Source organism: Ranitomeya variabilis, chromosome 3, assembly GCF_051348905.1.
Source record: "Ranitomeya variabilis isolate aRanVar5 chromosome 3, aRanVar5.hap1, whole genome shotgun sequence".
Taxonomy (NCBI): domain Eukaryota; kingdom Metazoa; phylum Chordata; class Amphibia; order Anura; family Dendrobatidae; genus Ranitomeya; species Ranitomeya variabilis.
In genome coordinates this window covers 524,037,606-524,062,666 of record NC_135234.1, presented here as the reverse complement: position 1 = coordinate 524,062,666, position 25,061 = coordinate 524,037,606, and the positions used below count along the sequence as shown (strand labels likewise).

The window sequence follows — 25,061 nt, the reverse complement described above, 5'->3', positions numbered from 1 at the left end:
GTTGAAGCTTTTATTGGGAACATTTTAAATAAAATTTTGTATCACGTTTATCCTGCGCTCTACACTGAGCACTTACAACGGGGTTTCCATCTAAATCTCTGAATCATATAATTCAGATGAACCCCTCAAGGGATCTATTCACTATAATGAGGCAGCAGAGATACTCTGGGCTCCGTCTGGCCTCTATTCAGCGGTGTTCTTCTTTTCAGAGGTTCCAAAAACTGCATCCGACTGGGCTTTTATGCACCGCTGACTCATAGGATAGAGTTAGCGGTGTCTGTTGTTGTGAATTCCGCTCTTGGGCTCCCTCCGGTGGTTGTGAGTAGCACTTTTGTGAGTTCTGCTCTTGGGCTCCCTCCTGTGGTTTTGAGTGGTATAGCTGCTTCTTGGATTTAGCATTAGCAGCTGCTTCCACTGATCGTCTTTCTGGCTCGGCTATTTTAGTCTGGCCTTAGCCCTCAATCAATGCCAGTTGTCAATTGTTCCTGCTTGGAGCCACTGCTCTTTTGGATTTCCCTGACACTCTGTCCAGTTCAGCAAAGATAAGTCCTTGCTTGTCCTTTTGCAGTCCATTTGTTGTGGACTTTATTGTTTAGCACATTCTATGTTTTGCTCATTTGTCCAGCTTATCAGTGTGGATCTATTTAGCTAAGCTGGAAGCTCTGGGCTGCAGATTTTGCCCTCCACACCTTTAGTCAGGTGTGGAGATTTTTGCATACCTCTGCGGTGGACTTTTTCTAGTTTTTATTACTGACCGCACAGTGTTCTTTCCTTACTATGTATATAGCTAGAAGTGGCCTCCTTTGCTAAATCTTGTTTCATACTACGTATGTCATTTCCTTCTCCTCTCACAGTCAATATTTGTGGGGGGCTATCCTATCCTTTGGGGATTTTCTCTGAGGCAAGATAGCTTTCCTGTTTCTACCTTTAGGGGTAGCTAGTTCTCCAGCTGTGACGAGGTTTCCAGGGAATGACAGGTGTTATGATCCTAGTGGCAAGGATCACAAGATTGACTAGCTAAGTAACTAAACCGACGACCAGCTCTGGGGAAGTGGTATCTGGATTGACCGCAACCTGATCCTATCCGCAAACAACTATAGGCAGCCGTGGAACGTTACCTGAAAATTCTAGACATCTCTTCACGGCCTGAGAAACTATCTATTCCTAAAGGGAAAGTAAAGTCCTTACTTGCCTCAGAGAAATGACCCCAAAGATATAGAAAAGCCCCCCACAAATATTAACGGTGAGTTAAGAGGAAAGCACAAACGCAGAGATGAAATAGATTTAGCAAATGAGGCCCGCTAACACTAGATAGCAGAAAATAGGAAGGGAGCTGTGCGGTCAATAGAAAACCCTAAGCAAAATATCCACACAGAGATTGCTCGAGCCCCCGCACCAACTAACGGTGCGGGGGAAGCAACTCCATACCCCAGAGCTTACCAGCAGCAAGAACTCACATATTAGCAAGCTGGACTAAACTCATCATACACTGAAATCATATTGCAGACTGATGAGCAAAAAATAATCAAACAGAAACTTAGCTTCTCCAGAAGAGACTGAAAACGAAGATAATCAGGGGAGATCAGAATAGCACTGAATACATCGACAGCCGGCAACAAGTGGAGGTGAAGCAGAGCTAAATAGGAAACTCCCTAGTGCATAACGAGGCAGCTGATCCAGCCACAGATCCGCAGGATAACAAACAAAGCCACCAGGGGGAGCCCAAAAACAAAACTCACACAATACCACCTGTGACCACAAGAGGGAGCCCGAAAACAGCGTTCACAACAGACAGGAACATCCCACGGCTACTTCTAGTGTTGTGTTAAGATCAGGAACTGCAGTCTGTATAGTTACCACCTGCTCAGAGCTAGTCGCATGTTGCTCCTAAATTACCAGTCCATAACAGTACAACTGGCAAAAAAATGAGTTGAATGCATCTCAAAAGAAGGAAAAGAAAAAGAGTTCTGAGCCATTTTTTTTTTCTTTAGTCTGTTTTGTCTTTTTCCTTCCTCTTAATCTCTGGATGGATTTGGGCACGGACATGGATGTTCAGGGTCTGTTTTCTCGTGTGGATCAGCTTGCTGCAAGAGTTCAGAGTATCCAAGATTATGTTGTTCAGACTCCAGCCTTAGAGCCTAGAATTCCTACTCCAGATTTGTTTTACGGGGATAGATCTAAGTTTTTGAACTTTAAAAATAACTGCAAATTGTTTTTTGCTCTGAAACCCCGTTCCTCTGGTGACCCCACTCAGCAAGTTAAAATAGTTATTTCTCTGCTGCGTGGTGACCCTCAGGACTGGGCATTCTCCCTTGAGTCAGGGGATCCGGCATTGCTTAATGTAGATGCATTTTTTCAATCGCTCGGATTATTGTATGACGAACCTAACTCTGTGGATCATGCGGAAAAAACCTTGTTGGCTCTGTGCCAGGGTCAGGAAGCGGCAGAATTATACTGCCAGAAATTTAGAAAATGGTCTGTGTTCACTAAATGGAATGAGGACGCTCTGGCAGCAATTTTCAGAAAGGGTCTTTCTGAAGCCCATAAAGATGTTATGGTGGGGTTCCCCACGCCTGTTGGTCTGAGCGAATCTATGTCTCTAGCCATTCAGATCGATCGGCGCCTGCGTGAGCGCAAAGTGGTGCACCATATGGCAGCATCCTCTGAGTGGAGTCCTGAGCCTATGCAATGTGATAGGATTTTGACTAGAGCGGAACAGAGGGGATACAGACGTCAGAATGGGCTGTGTTTTTACTGTGGTGATTCAGCTCATACTATCTCTGATTGCCCTAAGCGTATTAAGAGGGTTGCTAGATCTGTTACCATTAGTACTGTACAGCCTAAGTTTCTCCTGTCTGTGACCCTGATTTGCTCATTGTCATCTTTCTCTGTCATGGCATGTGTGGATTCAGGCGCTGCCCTGAACTTAATGGACTTAGAATTTGCCAGGCGCTGTGGTTTTTCTTTGCAACCTTTGCAGAGCCCTATTCCTTTGAGGGGTATTGATGCTACACCGTTGGCCAAGAATAAACCTCAGTATTGGACTCAGTTGACTATGTGCATGGCTCCAGCACATCAGGAAGATTGTCGTTTTCTGGTATTACATAATTTACATGATGTTGTTGTACTGGGTTTTCCATGGTTACAAGTACACAATCCAGTGTTGGATTGGAAATCGATGTCTGTGACTAGTTGGGGTTGTCAAGGGGTACATTGTGACGTTCCTTTAATGTCAATTTCCTCTTCCCCCTCTTCTGATGTTCCTGAATTTTTGTCAGATTTCCAGGATGTATTCGATGAGCCCAAGTCCAGTTCCCTTCCTCCACATAGGGACTGTGATTGTGCTATTGACTTGATTCCAGGCTCTAAGTTCCCTAAGGGCCGACTTTTCAACCTGTCTGTGCCAGAACATACCGCTATGCGGAGCTATGTTAAGGAGTCCTTGGAGAAGGGGCATATTCGGCCGTCTTCGTCACCATTGGGAGCGGGATTCTTTTTTGTTGCCAAGAAGGATGGCTCCTTGAGACCCTGTATTGATTATCGCCTTCTTAATAAGATCATGGTCAAATTCCAATACCCTTTACCTTTGCTCTCTGATTTGTTTGCTCGGATTAAGGGGGCTAGTTGGTTTACCAAGATTGACCTTCGAGGGGCATATAATCTTGTTCGTATTAAACAGGGTGACGAATGGAAAACTGCATTTAATACGCCCGAAGGCCATTTTGAATACCTGGTGATGCCTTTCGGGCTTTCTAATGCTCCTTCTGTATTTCAGTCCTTCATGCATGACATTTTCCGCAATTATCTTGATAAATTCTTGATTGTGTATTTGGATGATATTTTGATTTTTTTCCAATGATTGGGAGTCTCATGTGAAGCAGGTCAGGATGGTATTCCAGATCCTTCGTGATAATGCTCTATTTGTGAAGGGGTCTAAGTGCCTATTTGGAGTTCAGAAGGTCTCTTTTTTGGGGTTTATTTTTTTCTCCTTCGTCTATAGAAATGGATCCTGTTGAGGTCCAAGCCATTCATGACTGGATTCAACCCACATCTGTGAAGAGCCTTCAGAAATTTTTGGGCTTTGCTAATTTTTATCGCCGTTTCATTGCCAACTTCTCTAGTGTGGTTAAGCCCCTGACCGATTTGACGAAGAAAGGCGCTGATGTGACAAATTGGTCCTCTGAGGCTGTTGAGGCCTTTCAGGAGCTTAAGCGCCGAATAACTTCTGCCCCTGTCTTGCGTCAGCCGGATGTGTCTCTTCCTTTTCAGGTTGAGGTTGACTCTTCTGAGATTGGGGCAGGGGCCGTTTTGTCACAGAGGAATTCTGATGGTTCCTTGATGAAACCGTGTGCCTTCTTTTCCCGAAAGTTTTCGCCTGCGGAACGCAATTATGATGTCGGCAATCGGGAGTTGTTGGCTATGAAGTGGGCATTTCAGGAGTGGCGACATTGGCTTGAGGGGGCCAAGCACCGTATTGTGGTCTTGACCGATCATAAGAATCTGATTTACCTCGAGTCGGTCAAGCGGCTGAACCCTAGACAGGCTCGATGGTCCCTGTTTTTCTCCCATTTCGATTTTGTGGTTTCATATCTTCCGGGATCTAAGAATGTTAAATCGGATGCCCTCTCTAGGAGTTTTTTGCCTGATTCTCCTGGAGTTCTTGAGCCGGTTGGCATTCTTAGGGAAGGGGTGATTCTTTCTGCCATCTCCCCTGATTTACGGCGGGTGCTTCAGGAATTTCAGGCTGATAAACCTGACCGCTGTCCTGTGGGGAAGCTGTTTGTTCCTGATAGATGGACAAGTAAGGTAATTTCTGAGGTCCATTGTTAGGTGTTGGCCGGTCATCCTGGGATTTTTGGTACCAGAGATTTGGTGGCTAGGTCCTTTTGGTGGCCTTCCTTGTCGCAGGATGTGCGTTCTTTTGTGCAGTCCTGTGGGACTTGTGCCCGGGCTAAGCCTTGCTGTTCCCGTGCTAGTGGGTTGCTTTTGCCTTTGCCTGTCCCTGAGAGGCCCTGGACGCATATTTCCATGGATTTTATTTCGGATCTTCCTGTGTCCCAGAGGATGTCTGTTATCTGGGTGGTTTGTGACCGGTTCTCTAAAATGGTCCATTTGGTACCTTTGCCTAAATTGCCTTCCTCCTCTGATTTGGTTCCATTGTTTTTTCAGCATGTGGTTCGTTTGCATGGCATTCCGGAAAATATTGTGTCTGACAGAGGTTCCCAGTTTGTTTCCAGGTTTTGGCGGGCCTTTTGTGCTAGGATGGGCATTAGTCTTTTTCTTCGGCGTTCCATCCTCAGACAAATGACCAAACTGAGCGAACTAATCAAACCTTGGAAACCTATTTGAGATGCTTTGTGTCTGCTGATCAGGATGATTGGGTGGCTTTCTTGCCGTTGGCCGAGTTTGCCCTTAATAATCGGGCCAGTTCGGCTACTTTGGTTTCGCCTTTTTTTGTAATTTTGGTTTCCATCCTCGTTTTTCATCAGGGCAGGTTGAGCCTTCTGATTGTCCTGGTGTAGATTCTGTGATGGACAGGTTACAGCAGATTTGGACTCATGTGGTAGACAATTTGACGTTGTCTCAGGAAAAGGCTCAGCGTTTTGCTAACCGCCGTCGGTGTGTTGGTCCTCGGCTTCGTGTGGGGGATTTAGTCTGGTTATCTTCTCGTCATGTTCCTATGAAGGTTTCTTCCCCTAAGTTCAAGCCTCGGTTTATTGGTCCTTATAAGATCTCTGAGATTATCAATCCAGTGTCTTTTCGTTTGGCCCTTCCAGCCTCTTTTGCCATCCACAATGTTTTCCATAGATCTTTGTTGCGGAGATATGTGGTGCCCGTTGTTCCCTCTGTTGATCCTCCTGCCCCGGTGTTGGTTGAGGGGGAGTTGGAATATGTGGTTGAGAAAATTTTGGATTCTCGTTTTTCGAGGCAGAGGCTTCAGTATCTTGTTAAGTGGAAGGGTTATGGCCAGGAGGTTATCCTTGGGTGGTTGCCTCCGATGTCCATGCTGCCAATTTGGTTCGTGCTTTTCACTTGGCTCGTCCTGATCGGCCTGGGGGCTCTGGTGAGGGTTCGGTGACCCCTCCTCAAGGGGGGGTACTGTTGTGAATTCTGCTCTTGGGCTCCCTCCTGTGGTTTTGAGTGGTATAGCTGCTTCTTGGATTTAGCATTAGCAGCTGCTTCCACTGATCGTCTTTCTGGCTCGGCTATTTTAGTCTGGCCTTAGCCCTCAATCAATGCCAGTTGTCAATTGTTCCTGCTTGGAGCCACTGCTCTTTTGGATTTCCCTGACACTCTGTCCAGTTCAGCAAAGATAAGTCCTTGCTTGTCCTTTTGCAGTCCATTTGTTGTGGACTTTATTGTTTAGCACATTCTATGTTTTGCTCATTTGTCCAGCTTATCAGTATGGATCTATTTAGCTAAGCTGGAAGCTCTGGGCTGCAGATTTTGCCCTCCACACCTTTAGTCAGGTGTGGAGATTTTTGCATATCTCTGCGGTGGACTTTTTCTAGTTTTTATTACTGACCGCACAGTGTTCTTTACTTACTATGTATATAGCTAGAAGTGGCCTCCTTTGCTAAATCTTGTTTCATACTACGTATGTCATTTCCTTCTCCTCTCACAGTCAATATTTGTGGGGGGCTATCCTATCCTTTGGGGATTTTCTCTGAGGCAAGATAGCTTTCCTGTTTCTACCTTTAGGGGTAGCTAGTTCTCCGGCTGTGACGAGGTGTCCAGGGAGTGACAGGAACATCCCACGGCTACTTCTAGTGTTGTGTTAAGATCAGGAACTGCGGTCTGTATAGTTACCACCTGCTCAGAGCTAGTCGCATGTCGCTCCTAAATTACCAGTCCATAACAGTCTCTACCTGTCTCATTATAGGAAATCATCCGCTGGAGATTCCGCCTGAATCACGTATCTCAGATTTACAAAGAAACCCCGATGTAAGCACTCAGAATTGAGTGCAGGATAAATGTCAGCCGAGTCTTATTGCGGTTTTTTATTTATTTTTTTAAGATGTTACTCGTACAGTATAAGCAATTAGACTACTTTATTCTTCTGGTTGGTGCAATTACAGCGATATCAGATTTATATCATTTTTTTTATGATCAGCTGCTATCACACACTAAAAAATGGGTTTTTTTTGCAAAATAGAGTTTTGCTTTACCATATGCTGAATGCTTTAATTTTTCTACATTTCTTCCAGCATAGTTATGTGAGGGCTTGTTTTTTGCAGGACAAGATGACATTTTTATTGCTACCATTTTTGGGCATATAACATTTTTTGATCGCTATCTATTCTGATTTTTGGGAGGCAGAATGAACAAAGAACCACAATTGAGAAAAAAAATGTTATGCCGTTAACTGTATGGTAAAAGTAATATGACAGATTTATTCTTCTGGTCAGTTCAATTACAGCGATGCCACATTTATATTAGCTTTTTATGTTTTTGCTGTTTTTACACAATAAAAACAATTTTATAGAAAATATATTTGTTTTTGCATGGTGTATTCTGAAAGGTATAACTTTTTTATTTCTTCAGCTGATGGAGCTCTATGGTGGCTTGTTTTTTCGCAGGACAAGATGACGTTTTCAGCTACATGATTTTTATTTATATTTATCTTTTTTGCTTTTGTTTTATTCCACGTTCTTTTAGCGGTATGATGAAAAAGCATAGTTTTTTGCAAAGTTTTTCTATTCATTTTACGGAGTCCACTGGTGGGTTTGTATAAATAGTGTGACAGGTTCATAGGTTGGGTAGTTCTGGAATCAGCAATACCAAATATGCACTTTTTTTTTGTTTTTGTTCACATAAATACAGTTGTGTGAAAAATAGTTTTGCCCCTTTACTGATTTCTTATTTTTTTGCATCTTTATCCCACTTAAATGGTTCAGATAACCAAACAAACAACCCTTCACAACATGTGCCGTACTAGTACAGCGCATGTCGTGTCCCTCCCTTTGATGAGGGTGCTGATCCCACAACTTTCCAGACACATATCAGCTGTTCAAAACAGCTGACATGTGCCCCTAACACCCGGGAGTGGAATTGTGATCCTCCCGCGGCTGTTAACCTATTAATTGAGGCTGTCAATCGCTGACAGCAGCATTTAGGCTAAGTTCACACGTTGCAGAATTGCAGCAGAAATTTCCGCGGCAGTTCCGCAACTCCTGCCGCAGGTATTTCACATGCAGAATTGGCATGCGTATTTCCGCTAAACACTAGCATTTTGCAAGCGTCATTAGCTTGGAGAATGCTAGCGTTTTCCAAGCGATCTGTAGCATCCCTTGGAAGACTGATTGACAGGTTGGTCACACTTGTCAAACATACTGTTTGACAAGTGTGACCAACTTTTTACTATTGATGCTGCCTATGCAGCATCAATAGTAAAAAGATCTAATGTTAAAAATAATAAAAAATCATGATATTCTCACCTTCCGGCGTCCCCCCGCTCCTTTCGATGCTCCGGTCCCAATTATGCATCAGATGACATAGCGTTCTCTCGAGACCGCTATGTCATCACAGGTCATTTTCGCATTGCATTATTGGGAACGGAAGCATCGCGAGGACCGGGAACTCTGCGAGGGACGCTGGAAGGTGAGAATATCATGATTTTTTATTTTAATTCTTTTTTTTTTTAACAACTATATGGTTCCCAGGGCCTGGAGGAGAGTCTCCTCTCCTCCACCCTGGGTACCAACCGCACATTATCCGCTTACTTCCCGCATGGTGGGCATAGCCCCATACGGGAAGAAAGCGGAACAATGCATTTCTATGTGTCCCGAATCCCCAAAGAATGAACATGCTGCGTTTTTTCCAGAATGCGATTCCGCCGCGGAAAAAAACGCAACATGTGCACAAAAATTGCGGATTGCATTCTAATAATAGGATGCTTAATGTATGCATTTTTTCGCGGTTTTATCGCATTTTTATAGCGAAAAAACATGAAAAAAAATTGAAAAATCCTGAACGTGTGCACACAGCCTTAATGTGATTGCGCCAGAAGCGCATCACTAATCCCGCCTATCCTATCGGTGACCCCATCACATGATCACGGGTCACCGATGGATCGGCATGACAACCAGAGGTCTCCAGCAGACCTCTAAGGTTGTTATTGCCGGATTACTATGAGCGCCGCCCGATGGTCGGCGCTCATAGCAAGTGAGCATTTCTGCTACATACAGACATTCTAATCAGCGCCTGTCTGTAGCAGAGGCAGTCTGGTTATCGCAGTTTCTAGACTCCTATGGAGACTATTGAAGCATGCAAAAAGTAAAAAAAAAAAGTTTTTAAAAGTATTAAAAAATAAAAAAAATAAAAGTTTGAATCACCCCCCATTCACCCCATTCAAAGTGAAACAAAAAAAAAATATACACATATATATACATACGGTAACTGAACCACTCCAATCCTGCCTATGTGACCGAGATGTTTCACCGCAGACTGTTATCCTTCTACAGCACTCTTCTGATTGCTCATCTGTTCAAGCACGCATGCTCAAATGAGTGATGAGACAATCCCTTCCCCAGTTCAAGATCAGGCCATTTACACCCGTTCTTGAGCAGGCACAGTTTCATTTTTTCCGTACATGCATTTTAAAAAGCTGTAAAAAAAAATGTTTTCACACAGATGTTAAAATAATGTTTGCTTTGTTTTTTCATGGTACATGGGGCCTTATTTGTATGTTATTCCCATACTTTCTTGTACCTTTTTTACCGATATTGGGCGATATCGGTGGGAGAATAAAGAAGATATGTATCTGTTTTTTATAACCAGAAGGAACATTTGACTAACAGTACACAATTTGTTCACCTTTCCTTAACAAAGGTAGGATTGGTAGCAGCTTTTAGTTATGTATTTCTTTATTTAATTCCTGGGTTTTGCTTATTTATGCACTTATTTATTGTTTAATTTAGTTCACATATTGTGCATCCCATAAGGTCATAAATGATCATTGAGTGGCATTTCAAGATATAAATACTGTTTGTTTTTTTATTCCAATTTCCCCAGTGACTGGAGCTCATATTATCCCCAGTTAAAGTAGAAATACAGCCTCTTGGTTGCATGACCGAGCTGATTGGGCCTCCTAGGACCCTTCTCCCTCTCACATGACCGAAGGGGTAAAGTGCCTTGAGGCACTACATATTACTTTTTCAGCACTGTGTATACAGCGAGCAGGAAGGCAAAGATGGTGAGGCCCCTTTCACACATCAGTTTTTTGCCATCAGTCACAATCCGTCGAATTTTGAAAAAAACGGATCCGGCGACTGATGCTGCCTCATCCGTTTTTCCTGTTAGATTTGTATTAGCGACGGATTCCGTTTTTTTTACTGAGCATGCTCCGATCCAATTAGCCAGATCTGCTAGTCGGATCCGTCCAAGAAAGGATCAGTCGCATCAGTTTTTCACAATCTGCAATGGATCCATCGATCCGTCGAGCCAACGGATTGTGACTGATGGCAAAAAACTGATGTGTGAAAGGGGCCTAGTAAACCATCTCTGCTTTCTCCATAGGGAGTCTAGCTGTGTATGACAGCTGACTTCCAGCTCCCGAAGAAGCATGATCCTGTTCAGCTGCTCTACTATGCAGTGACATTTTAGAACGTTTCTGCCTTTGAAAGGTGCAAATTTTGATGCAATTCAACTTTGTGTTATTTTAAACCCGTGTAGCCACTTTTAAAAGTGAGTATAAAAAGTAGGCATGGTTCGGGGTGCAAATGAGCTTTAAGCCAGAAACATGAATTAGGACTTTTTAAAAAAATTATTAAAATGTCACATATTCTAGTCGGTTATGTCTGAAACAATTGATGCAAATACAGCAACGTAGCCACGAATAGAATTTTGAATAGTCCTTTCATGATACCTTCCTTCCACAGATTCCAATATTTAACAATATAGTTACTGAAATATGACCACTGTATGTTCTCTGCAGTAATACCTACTGTGCATGTGACTGTACTTACAATGGGAACGTTTAGCAACATTTACATTTTATAACTGCTAACAATGGAAAAACGTTTGCAAATTAGCTTTTAAAAAGTTCATGGTCCAGTGACCAGTTACATTTTAAAGATACCCCCTTGGGATACTTTACATAGCTTACCTATTAATGTTGGCCACCAGCAATAATGTTTGTACAGTTCCTAATATTTTGGCTTGTGTGAATACTAAGTACAATTCTCTCATATACATACATGAAGACATGTATACATGATACAATCCACGTGCATTTCCAAAGGTTCTTATTAGCATACTAATATCTGATAGTTGGATTGCTTATTCTATGTATAGGTTTTTAAAACTGTATTCACAAATGCTGTTTTTGAAGAGGTTCTGTAGTATTGTTTTGTAGTGGTTTTTAAAATTGACACATATGAAAACACTCTTTTTGACTGATCATTAATGTGTTATGAATAGCAGTTGGGAAATAATAGGATGAGGCATGAAAAAAATCTCTGTTTTCCCCATCATCTGCCATTGAACAATCATACATATTCCTACTAGACATGTCAGGCCTCACTCAATACACTTGCATTGAACGAGGATGCAAATGTCTAGTCGGCATGGGACCGCATGTATACAAATTGCATTCTTGTGGTCACATGCTCACGGCTCACGGCACCGGAAAATTCTCACAGCGCGTATGTGTGAATGTGTTGTGAGGACTCAAAAGCTTGTAGTCACATAAAGTGATAGCAGGCTGGCAAACCAAGGCCAGACAACCCCTTTAAAGGGTTATTATATTCTTTTTTGAGGAGGACATTGCTCTGCAGTCTCATTATTTCATGACGGACTGGGAGAGGGTGCTACTGATTGACAGTTTAGGTCAAAATCATCATCACTCTTCTGGCCCAAACTGTGTGCTCCTGATGCTGCTGAATGGGGCAGTTGGGCCTCAGTGGAACTGAAACTGTCCAGGATCAGGAGGCCAAGGTGTCCTCCAGAGGTCCCAGCCAGGGTCAGTGCACTGCATACAGTATATTTCCACCATGTAGAGACGCGTAAGCACTGCGCATGTTGGGCTACAGTAGCTAGACGGCAGCAGTGGTCTGCCCCCTTGACAATGAGCAGTAAGCAATAAAAAAAGGTGAAATTTGAAGAAAAAAGTAAATTGCAACTTTTTACAAGCAGTTTGCAAATATACTCATCATAGAAGACGGAAGCAGCTAGAATTTAGAAGAAAGATTTGCGCTGTCTTGGTCCGGCATCCAGTCCTCTCCTCCATGGACTCCCCACCAGGGCAGGGCAAATCTTTTTGTGCACCTTTAGGACCAACGCTTTAAACACAAAGAGCAGTTATAAAATTAGCCCCTTATCCAAAATCTTTCAAAGTGCTTGATACTCCGATGTTCTAAGTATAGTTCAGTATTTCAAGTAAGCAGAGTTGAGAAAAGTGATTCACTGGACGCTGGTGCAGTAGACTTCTGAAGTCTGTGGCCAACAGACCAGAGCCCTGCAGACCTCCGCCTCTGATTAGTAAACCCAGTGAGACATCATCATTGTGGCGGGATACATTCATGATGTCGTGCTGGACCCACTAATCAGATCCACAGGTAGGAGGCCCGCAGAGCACTGGTTCGGGTGCACCATACCAGAGCTACTATTCGGAATCCACTTTTTAAGCCCAATTGTTAATATGGGAGTACTCTTTTACATAGAACATGAAAATCAGTTCTATTTCAGATGGTGATTTCATGACCTTATATTGCTTTATTTTGTCCCCATAATGTAGGAAATCTGAAAAATTACCCGGCTTGTATTTTTTTCACAATGTAAGGGAGATATTGCAGCCCCAGCCTTAGCTGCCCTCAGTTATATTTCTACAGTAACATGATGGGACTTTCATGACCCCCTTTGTGCTCAATCTAGATGAATCCAATGATTTAGGGTATGTTCACACATGTTGGATGTGCCATGTTTTTTTTCCTGCTGTGCAGACAAAAATCTACTCATATTTTTATTTTTAGTAAGTGTAAGCAAGGTTACAACATCAGTCACATTTTCAAATACCTTCATGCATCTTGGTGGATAAATTAGTGCAGTAATAAGCACAGGAAAAAAATGAAATCTGCACTGTATGTATCTGATCCTCTACATGTAAGAATGCTTTGAAAAAACATAAAAGTGCTAACAGTTTATTTTTATTAACAAAATATAAAGTGTATGAACAAAAATGAAATATAAATGTAACCAATATTTGGCGTGATCACCCTTTGCCTTAAAAACAGCATCAGTTCTTCTAGGTACACTTGCACACAGGTTTTGATTTGAATTAACTTGTTAGGAAGGTTCCAAACATCTTGGAGAGCTAACCACAGATCTTATGTTGATGTAGGCTTGCACAAATCCTTCTGTCTGAGACAAGCCCACACAGACTCAATTATGTTGATATCTGGGCTCCATGGGCACCAAATCATCACTTCCAGGACTCCTTGTTCTTTATGTTGAAGATATTATTTACTTTGGCTGTATGTTTGGGGTCATTGTACTGGTGTACAATACATTTTGAGCCAATCAGACATCTCCCTGGTTTCATTACATCATGGATAAGCGTCTGCCTGCATGTGGACACCAAGAAATGGGAAATGTTGAGGACCGAAGAAGCAGTAATTGGCCAAGAAGATGACTAGCAGTGCCATCAGTTCAGCATTGTAAGTAACCAGTGGGACCAAGCTAACACCCCTCTATTATTTGAAGACGTCTAGCCAGAAGTCTTCACGGAAGAATTGTAGGTAAAAGCCATACCATGATCATGGAAACAAAACCATGCAACTCAACTATGCATGAAAATACAGGAACTGGGGTATAGGAAAGTGCTCTTGACTGAAATATTTGGTAGTAACAGAAGTGAAAGGACTGTATAGTGGCGCAATAATGAGAGCCTGCAGGGAACAGTGAAGCATGGAGAAGGTTCCTTGCAAGATTGGGGCTGCATTTCAGCAAATGGAATTTGCCCAAGATTAATGGTGTCCTCAATGATGAGAAAAACAAGACAGATATTTAGCCATCTTGTAATACCATCATGGAGACGTCTGATTGGCCCTGAGTCATTGTGCAGCAGGAAAATGACCCCAAACATACAACCAATGTCTTCAGCCTAAAGAAGCACCAAGAGTCCTGGAGGCGATGATATGGTCCCTACAAAGCCCTGATCTCATCAAAGAGTCTGTCCACGGATACATGAAGGATCTGCACAAGCCTACATCTATAGAAGATCTGTGGTTAGTTCTCCAAGATGATTGGAACCTCTTCCCTGCCAAATCCCTTCAAAAACTTTGCATGTGAAGTGAAAAAACTATCTGCTGAACTGAAGGCAAAAGCTGGTCACTCCAAATACTGATTTGGTTTACATTCCTCTTTTGTTCATTCACTTGGCATTTTGTTAATTAATAAAACAAACTATTAAAACATCTATTCTTGAAAGCATTCTTACTTTGCAGCATTAGTTCCACAACTGCTGAAAACCTTTGCACAGTTCTGTATACACATTCATAGCATGTAATCAAGGTGGCCCTCAGTGAGTCAGGGACTGGTGCGATCAGAGACTGGGCACGAGCAATTTCACATAACTGTTTCTTGCTCTGGTGGCATCAATATGGGTATAGCTGTTGTATCTAAGCACATCATTATGGGTGTAGCTGTTGTATCTAAGCTTATTACACATCATTGTGGGTGTAGCTGCTGTATCTAAGCACATCATTATGGGTGTAGCTGCTGTATCTAAGCACATCATTATGGGTGTAGCTGTTGTATCTAAGCTTATTACACATCATTGTGGGTGTAGCTGCTGTATCTAAGCACATCGTTATGGGTGTAGCTGTTGTATCTAAGCTTATTACACATCATTATGGGTGTAGCTGTTATATCTAAGCTAATTACACATCATTATGGGTGTAGCTGCCGTATCTAAGCTAATTACACATCATTATGGGTGTAGCTGCTGTATCTAAAGCACATCATTATGGGTGTAGCTGTTGTATCTAAGCTTATTACACATCATTATGGGTGTAGCTGCTGTATCTAAGCACATCGTTATGGGTGTAGCTGTTGTATCTAAGCTAATTACACATCATTATGGGTGTAGCTGCTGTATCTAAGCACATCATTATGGGTGTAGCTGTTGTATCTAAGCTTATTACACATCATTGTGGGTGTAGCTGCTGTATCTAAGCACATCGTTATGGGTGTAGCTGTTGTATCTAAGCTTATTACACATCATTATGGGTGTAGCTGCTGTATCTAAGCACATCGTTATGGGTGTAGCTGTTGTATCTAAGCTTATTACACATCATTATGGGTGTAGCTCTTGTATCTAAGCTTATTACACATCATTATGGGTGTAGCTGCTGTATCTAAGCACATCATTATGGGTGTAGCTGTTGTATCTAAGCTTATTACACATCATTATGGGTGTAGCTGCTGTATCTAAGCACATCGTTATGGGTGTAGCTGTTATATCTAAGCTAATTACACATCATTATGGGTGTAGCTGCCGTATCTAAGCTAATTACACATCATTATGGGTGTAGCTGCTGTATCTAAAGCACATCATTATGGGTGTAGCTGTTGTATCTAAGCTTATTACACATCATTATGGGTGTAGCTGCTGTATCTAAGCACATCGTTATGGGTGTAGCTGTTGTATCTAAGCTAATTACACATCATTATGGGTGTAGCTGCTGTATCTAAGCACATCATTATGGGTGTAGCTGTTGTATCTAAGCTTATTACACATCATTATGGGTGTAGCTGCTGTATCTAAGCACATCGTTATGGGTGTAGCTGTTGTATCTAAGCTTATTACACATCATTATGGGTGTAGCTCTTGTATCTAAGCTTATTACACATCATTATGGGTATAGCTGCTGGATCTAAGCTTATTACAAATCATTATGGCTATAGCTATTGTATCTAAGCTTATTATACATAATTATGGGTATAGCTGCTGTATCTAAGCACATCATTATGGGTATAGCTATTGTATCTAAGCTTATTACACATCATTATGGGTATAGCTGCTGTATCTAAGCCTATTACAACACTTTCTGTCTCCGTACAATCCAATGTAACCCTGTAACTCCCAGACCACACATGGCCGCACACTGACTGGCAGGGAGCCTGCAGGCAGTGGCCAGGGCTGCGGTCACTGTGGCTAGTACCGGGTGACCAGTGACGGACAGTGTGCACTCACCGCAGCCTCGTAGCAGCTGATGAGCTCCTGGAGCAGGCAGAGCAGTGCCAGCAGCTTGGTCCTTGGCATGGTGTCCCGGCAGATAGGCTGGTGTTACTGAGGTGCCAGTGTGTGGCCTGGCAGCATCCCCTCACGAGTCCCCTGTTCTCATGTGAGAGCGCAATGTGAAATGGGCGCTGAGGAAAGTTCGCAGTTTGTTGGCGCTAACTCCCCTCCCACTGCAGCCCCCACCTCCTCACAGGGACCTCCATGAAGCTGAACCCCTCGTCTGCGCTGCTGCAGAGCTCCGGTCCCAGCACAACGGCTCACTCTGCACCTCGGAGGGAAGCGCACGGTGCCCGGGCAGAGCTGGCATCAGAGGCTGCTGGTAAGTGACGGTGCCCGGGGCTGCTGCTAGCTGGGGGGCTCTCACCTACTGAGAGATGTCAGGATAGTCAGCCATATCGCGACAGGCGCTGCATTCTACCTACAGTATATGTGACTGCTGTGTCCCCTCAGTGTCTGTAGCGCCCAGCTCTGCTTGCTGTCAGTGGAGGGGAATAGTCCATGCCCAGCCTTATTACAAGTGCATGGCTGTCAGGGGATTGCTGGGCTGGCACACTGTAACGAGCTGCAGCATGGGACAGTCGCTCAGTGCCAGTTACAGAACAAGTAATCTTTCATTCCCTGACCTGAGGGTGCCCCCATTTATAGGGGTACACTGGCTGGTGATCACTAGGTGGGCACCAGCACATACACTGCAAGGGTGATCTAATAATACTAATATTACGCCGCGCCAATGTGGTCACACAGAGGCTGCTACACTACGGGGCTCTCGTCACTAATAGTCCTTCTAGACGGGTGGTCCGTGGGTACCCCTTAGATATGTTCCCCGATGAGCTTTTGGTGAGTTTGTGACTGTATATTTTTACATTTTACGTTTCCAGCCAAGTGGATGGGATATATAGAGCTCTCGTGCACACTGCGCTTCTTTTTTACTCAGCGTAACGACCCGCGGTGCAAGTTTCACATCCGCAGCATGTCAACTTCTGAGTTTTCTGTGCGGATTTTTCCCATAGTAAAGGACTAGATGCAGAAGATACTCAGGTAAAAAAAAACGGTGTTTACACTACGGAAACGCATCCAAAACGCATGGAATCCACACATTAGTATATCAATAAAGGGTGCTCAAAGCCAATTACTAGAAGGTATAAAAACAAAGCAGCTTTATTTAATGAAGGTTGAACTTGATGGCCCTAGATGTTCTTTTCAGCCTATGAAACTATATGTAACTATGTGAAGCAGGACACACCAGCAAGAAACAAAAACCACTGCAGAAAAAGCAATAAAAACACAATGAAAAACCACAAGTAACCTAATAGTGGGTGTAGAAATGTTTCTGCAGCATCAAACACCAAAAGCGCAGGGTGGGAACGTGACCCTAAGGTTTATTTACTACTTTAGTAGCTCCCACAAAATGGTTGTAAATGTGCTGTAACTTTTCTATATAGCAGTGGATATACTATTGGTGCAACCTGTGCAGCCGCATTCGGCGGCCCCAGAGGTAAGGGGGTCTCTACTACCTCCATGGGTGGAGTATGATGAGCTATTGGACTGAAAAGAGCCTACAAACTCTTCTGCACTGTGGTCCTCCCTCCTCTGTCTGTGATCACCCCTATTCCCATGTATTGCAGGTCATGTATAATAATGTCTTGTGTATAATAATGTCTTGTGGGTTTTGTGATCGTTTCACTGCATTTCCATAAATATCGCTTGTGTCCAGTTAGTATCCATATATTAAAAAAACTAACCAGCACTTTCAAACAGAAAAAGACAAGTGTGAACAGGTGCAAGCTGCATACAACTAACAAACTAAAGCTGCACTCTGTAACACTATAGTATGTAAATATTGAATATATGAGATTAGAACTGCATTACTGCTGTGGAAAACATTGTAAAAGATTAAAGTTCTTAGCGCATAAATTAGCCAATTCGTGTGAGCCCGACAGCCAGAGACAAGGTGTACCCCTTTGTTGGGACCCTAAACCTAACATGATGCATCTCCCAGTCTAAAATCCTACAGTTATATGGGCAGGTAGGATAAAGCTCTATCTAAAATCACCTTAGGCTGATGGGAGGAGTGCTCAGTCAGAGGGCATGTACTGCAAATACCAAAAAACTGAGCAGTTATTCCAAGCAGAAAAACGATGAGTGTGAACAGGTGCAAACTAAGAGAGCCACTCTATATAATGTATATAACTAACAAATTATTATTAATTAGAAAAGATGTTAAAAAATGAAAGTAATTAGTGCACAAATTGGCCAACGACAAGGAGTGGGCTCATACGAATTGGCGAATTTGTTCACTAACTACCTTCATGTTTTAACATGTTTTCTACAGCAGTAATGCAGTTCCAATTACATATATTCAATATTTACATACTATATCGTTTCAAAGTGCAGCCTTAATTTGTTTGTTATATAGAGCGGCTCTCTTAGCTTATACCTGTTCACACTAGTCTTTTTCTGTTTGGAAATACCGGTCAGTTTTTGATATTTGCAGTAAATGCTTTCTGACTGAGCACTCCTCCCATCAGCCTAAGGCTTCTTTCACGCTTCCATCGGTACGGGGCCGTCGCTAAGCGTCAGCGCGACATACCGACGGACGCCGTGAAAATTCGGCACAACGTGGGCAGCGGATGCAGTTTTTCAACGCATCCGCTGCCCATCCTAAAGTCCCATGGAGGAAGGGGCGGAGTTCCGGCCGTTCATGCGCGGTAGGAAATGCAGGATCCGACGTACGAAAAAACTTTTCCTTGAACGTGTGTTTTAAATGGTGTTTTAAGGTGTTTTTAAATAGAGCTTTATCATACCTGCCCATATATTGGTAGGCTTTTAACCAGGGGAGGCATCATGATAAGTTTAGGGTCTCAATAAAGGAGTACGCTTTGTCATTGGCTGGTGGGCTGATATGAATTGGCTAATTACCTTAATTTTTTAACATGTTTTCTACATCAGTAATTCTGTTCCAATTTCATATATTCAGTGTTTACATAGTATAGCGTTTCAGAGTGCAGCTTTAATTGGAAAGTTAGTATCCATAGGCTGATAAAAAAAATACATGCAACTGGCACCTAAAGTTATAGATACTGTGTGGCTTGATTACTATGTCATAGGGACAAAACAATAGATGACCGCTTAAATGGAGGCAAGGCCTAAAGGCTGAGTCACACATAACGATATCGTTAACGATATCGTTGCAACGTCACGCTTTTGGTGACGTAGCAACGATCCCCGCTAACGATCTTGTTATGTGTGACAGCGACCAACGATCAGGCCCCTGCTGGGAGATCGTTGGTCGATGGGAATGATCAGGACCTTTTTTTGGTCGCTGATCACCCGCTGTCATCGCTGGATCGGCGTGTGTGACGCCGATCCAGCGATGTGTTCACTTGTAACCAGGGTAAATATCGGGTTACTAAGCGCAGGGCCGCGCTTAGTAACCCGATATTTACCCTGGTTACCATTGTAAAAGTAAAAAAAAAACCAGTACATACTCACATTCTGATGTCTGTCACGTCCCCCGACGTCCACAGGGTTAAAACTGCTTTCGGCAGGAGCGCTGCTATGCACGCGCTGCTGCCGAGAGCTTCGCTGCACTGAATGTGTCAGCACTGGCCGTAAAGCAGAGCACAGTGGTGACGTCATCGCTGTTACTGCCGGCGCTGCCTGACACATTCAGTGCAGGGAAGCTCTCGGCAGCAGCGCGTGCATAGCAGCGCTCCTGCCGAAAGCAGTTTTAACCCTGTGGACGCCGGGGGACGTGACAGACATCAGAATGTGAGTATGTAGTGTTTTTTTTTTTACTTTTACAATGGTAACCAGGGTAAATATCGGGTTACTAAGCGCGGCCCAGCACTTAGTAACCCGATGTTAACCCCGGTTACCCGGGTGCTGCAGGGGGACTTCGGCATCGTTGAAGACAGTTTCAACGATGCCGAAGTCGTTCCCCTGATCGTTGGTCGCTGGAGAGAGCTGTCTGTGTGACAGCTCCCCAGCGACCACACAACGACTTACCAACGATCACGGCCAGGTCGTATCGCTGGTCGTGATCGTTGGTAAGTCGTTTAGTGTAACGGTACCTTTAACAAAAATGTCACATACCTAAAATAGTGCATGACGAATGTGAGGAGTATGTTATGACCAGTACTTCTTCAGTAGGTGTTTGCTGTCTGACACTTTTGTATCAGGTTGTGTCAATAGTTCTAAAGGATGAAAAGCTATGTAGCACAAAGACATCATGTTGTGTCTGATTAACATGACATCAGACACAACATGATGTCTTTGTGCTACGTAGCTTTTCATCCTTTAGAACTATTGACGCAGGGCAGACAAAGTACGCCTGCGCTGCAGCCGCGGTGTGAAGACCAGAAGAGGACGTCATGGAATGAAGATAGGAGGCACCGGACCAGACCTGAGACACCCATCGGACCCGGACCGCAGTGGGAGCGCCCCTGGGTGAGTATAATCTAACCTCTTTTTCTCATCTTTCAGGCCGGCGCTCACAGTCAGTGCGGGAAGCAGACGGCCAGGGACCTGACGGACATCAGAAGGTGAGTATGTACTGTTTTTTTTTTACATTTACAATGGTAACCAGGGTAAACATCGGGTTACCAACACATGCAAAAGTTGCCTCACACAAAACTTGCACATACTCAAAAGGCACCACACATAAAACTCGCCACGCACAAAACTCGCCATGCGCAAAACTTGCTGCACACAACTTGCTACACTAACCTGTCACATGCAACTCGACACACAAAAAGTTGCTACACGCATGTCGCCAAACAAAACTCATCTCACAAAAGTCGCTACATGCATGTCACCACACGCAACTCAACACACACAACTTGACACACGAAACTCGCCCTAAAACACACACAAGTCTGGTATTATCCTTCAAAAATAAAAATCTGATTAATAAGCAGACAAACTACAAGAGCAACAAATGTACCATATAGGAATCCGGCAGCTGTCAGTCACATGACCTGTCTATTATGTGTATGTGTGAGCTAATATATACTGCCAGGGGGTGGGCTTACTGTTGGCTGGGGATTTATCAGGCTGCCAATTTAGCTTACAAATACTGAGGTAAAAATACTGACCAAATAACGTGTGAACGAGGTCTAATACAGGAGGAGATGACATACAGATATATACTATTTACAGGGGAGATGACACACAGGTATATACTATATACAGGAGGAGATGACACACAGATATATACTATATACAGGAGAGATGACACACAGGTATATACTATATACAGGAGGAGATGACACACACATATATACTATATACAGGGGAGATGACTCACTGGTATATACTACATACAGGGGAGATGACATACAGGTATATACTATATACAAGAGGAGATGACACACAGGTATATACTATATACAGGAGCAGATTACCTACAGGTATATAGTATATACAGGAGGAGATGACATACAGGTATATGCTATGTATAGGAGGAGATGACATACAGGTATATACTATATACAGGAGGAGATGACACACAGATATATACTATATATAGGTGAGATGACACACAGGTATATAGTATATACAGGAGGAGATTACATACAGGTATATACTATATATAGGAGGAGATGACATACAGGTACATACTATATACAGGGGAGATGACACACAGCAGGTATATACTATATACAGGGGAGATTACATACAGGTATATACTATATACAGGAGATGACATACAGGTGTATACTATATATAAGGGAGATGACAAACATGTATATACTAAGGTGAAAATGAGAGGTGTGAGGTGAAAATGAAAAGGTGTGAGTGCAAAATGAGAGGAGTGAGGGAAAATAGTGCAGTGATCGGAAAATGACAGATGTGAGGTCGAAATGACAAGTGTTAGGGGGGAATGAGAGGAGTGAGGGGGAAAATAAGAGGAGTGAGGGGGAAAATGAGAGGTGTGAGGGAGAAAATGAGAGATGTGAGGGGGAAAATGAAAGATGTGATGGGGAAAATGAGAGGCGTGATGGGAAAATAAGAGAAGTGAGGTGCTATAACTAACCACAGATATTTACTATGCCCAGGCAACGCCGGGCTCTTCAGCTAGTAATGTATAAATATGAAAAAAAATGTAAGAAATGGACCTACATAAAAAGGCAGATGCAATGTGTGGCCAGAAAAGCAATATAAATAAATAATAGTAAAGTGCAAGTGCACATACTGTCACCTTATTAATGCACTGGTGACCACATAAATCTGTGCCAGCTAATTAAATTCTAATACACTAATGACCACTTAAATCTGTTCCAGCTAGTTAGTAAAGCCTGCCCATCAAGTGAAGTATAAATATACTGCCACAATATTGCATGGTATAGTATCTGATAAAGCTTGACAAAGCTCACGCGAAATGCTCGTCGGTGGCGGAGAGGCGTGTGTTCCTGCCCGATTACCAGTATGGGTAAGCACTTTTGGGAGAGGGGAGAGTATTTGGAAGCATACCATACGCATTGTGCAATAGGATGAGCTGCTTCATACATTGATCTTCACCCCCTTGATCCTTTTGTCGGAAGGCACTAGCACTTTACATTATGCCCCTATTGGTTTTCAGTCAGGACACACTAGCCGTTATCTTCCTGATCCTTTATTGTTTGTGTCTCTCTGATTTAATTTTGTAATTATGTATACTTTTGGAATAAAATATCTGTTGTATTTATTGAATTTGTCATTAAAATTATTCCTTTTATAATGATTGTAGACCCTATACTGTTATGACCCCAATGGCGAGGGTCTCAGAGGAACGTGGAAGTCTGCAGAATACAAAAATCCAGCTCATAGGGCAGTGGTAACTGGGTTGACCATATATCTACTCCTAATGCCAACACTAGAAGTAGCCGGGGATCATTCCTACGTTGATTCTAGATGACACGCGCCAGCCGGAGAATCTAGCTACCCCTAGTAGAGGAAAACAAAGACCTTTCTTGCCTCCAGAGAAGGGGACCCCAAAGCTGGATAGAAGCCCCCCACAAATAATGACGGTGAGGTAAGAGGAAATGACAAACACAGAAATGAACCAGGTTTAGCACAGAGAGGCCCGCTTACTGATAGCAGAATAAAGAAAGGTAACTTATATGGTCAACAAAAACCCTATCAAAATCCACACTGGAAATTCAAGAACCCCCGAACCGTCTAACGGTCCGGGGGGAGAACACCAGCCCCCTAGAGCTTCCAGCAAAGGTCAGGATATAGATTTGGAACAAGCTGGACAAAAATACAAAACCAAAACAAATAGCAAAAAGCAAAAGGCAGACTTAGCTGATATAACTGGAACCAGGATCAGTAGACAAGAGCACAGCAGACTAGCTCTGATAACTACGTTGCCAGGCATTGAACTGAAGGTCCAGGGAGCTTATATAGCAACACCCCTAACTAACGACCCAGGTGCGGATAAAAGGAATGACAGAAAAACCAGAGTCAAAAAACTAGTAACCACTAGAGGGAGCAAAAAGCAAATTCACAACAGTACCCCCCCCTTAGTGAGGGGTCACCGAACCCTCACCACGACCACCAGGGCGATCAGGATGAGCGGCATGAAAGGCACGAACTAAATCGGCCGCATGAACATCAGAGGCGACCACCCAGGAATTATCCTCCTGACCATAGCCCTTCCACTTGACCAGGTACTGAAGCCTCCGCCTGGAGAGGCGAGAATCCAAGATCTTCTCCACCACGTACTCCAACTCGCCCTCAACCAACACCGGAGCAGGAGGCTCAGCAGAAGGAACTACAGGCACAATGTACCGCCGCAACAAGGACCTATGAAATACATTGTGAATAGCAAACGACACAGGAAGATCCAGACGAAAAGATACAGGATTAAGGATTTCCAATATCTTGTAAGGCCCAATAAAACGAGGTTTAAATTTGGGAGAGGAGACCTTCATAGGAACAAAGCGGGAAGAAAGCCATACCAAATCCCCAACGCGTAGTCGGGGACCCACACCGCGGCGGCGGTTGGCAAAGCGCTGAGCCTTCTCCTGTGACAACTTCAAGTTGTCCACCACATGATTCCAGATCTGCTGCAACCTATCCACCACAGAATCCACCCCAGGACAGTCAGAAGGCTCCACATGACCCGAAGAAAAGCGAGGATGGAAACCAGAGTTGCAGAAAAAAGGCGAAACCAAGGTGGCGGAACTAGCCCGATTATTAAGGGCAAACTCAGCCAACGGCAAGAATGTCACCCAATCGTCCTGATCAGCAGAGACAAAACACCTCAAATAAGCCTCCAAAGTCTGATTGGTTCGCTCCGTCTGTCCATTAGTCTGAGGATGGAAAGCAGACGAAAACGACAAATCAATGCCCATCCTACTACAAAAGGATCGCCAGAACCTGGAAACGAACTGGGATCCTCTGTCTGACACAATATTCTCAGGGATGCCGTGCAAACGAACCACGTTCTGGAAAAACACAGGAACCAGATCGGAAGAGGAAGGCAGCTTAGGCAAGGGAACCAAATGGACCATCTTGGAGAAGCGATCACATATCACCCAGATAACGGACATGCCCTGAGATAGCGGAAGATCAGAAATGAAATCCATGGAGATATGTGTCCAAGGTCTCTTCGGGACAGGCAAGGGCAAGAGCAAACCGCTGGCACGAGAACAGCAAGGCTTAGCTCGAGCACAAGTCCCACAGGACTGCACAAATGACCGCACATCCCTTGACAAGGAAGGCCACCAAAAGGACCTGGCCACCAGATCTCTGGTGCCAAAAATTCCCGGGTGACCTGCCAACACCGAGGAATGAACCTCGGAAATTACTCTGCTGGTCCACTTATCCGGAA

General features: G+C 43.5%; 2 protein-coding genes across 2 annotated transcripts in view; one reads left to right on the top strand and one right to left on the bottom strand.

Annotated features, from left to right (window-relative positions):
* COL4A1 (collagen type IV alpha 1 chain) overlaps positions 1–16,414 on the bottom strand; it is a 228,855-nt gene extending 212,441 nt beyond the window's left edge. Inside the window, exon 1 of the mRNA XM_077297015.1 lies at positions 16,196–16,414. Within this exon, the coding sequence (XP_077153130.1) occupies positions 16,196–16,264 (69 nt within the window). The 5' untranslated portion in view covers positions 16,265–16,414. The remainder of the gene's footprint in view (positions 1–16,195) is intronic.
* Positions 16,415–16,431: 17 nt separating this feature from the next.
* COL4A2 (collagen type IV alpha 2 chain) overlaps positions 16,432–25,061 on the top strand; it is a 320,821-nt gene continuing 312,191 nt past the window's right edge. Inside the window, exon 1 of the mRNA XM_077297013.1 lies at positions 16,432–16,562. The gene's annotated coding sequence lies outside the window, so the exon portion shown is untranslated. The remainder of the gene's footprint in view (positions 16,563–25,061) is intronic.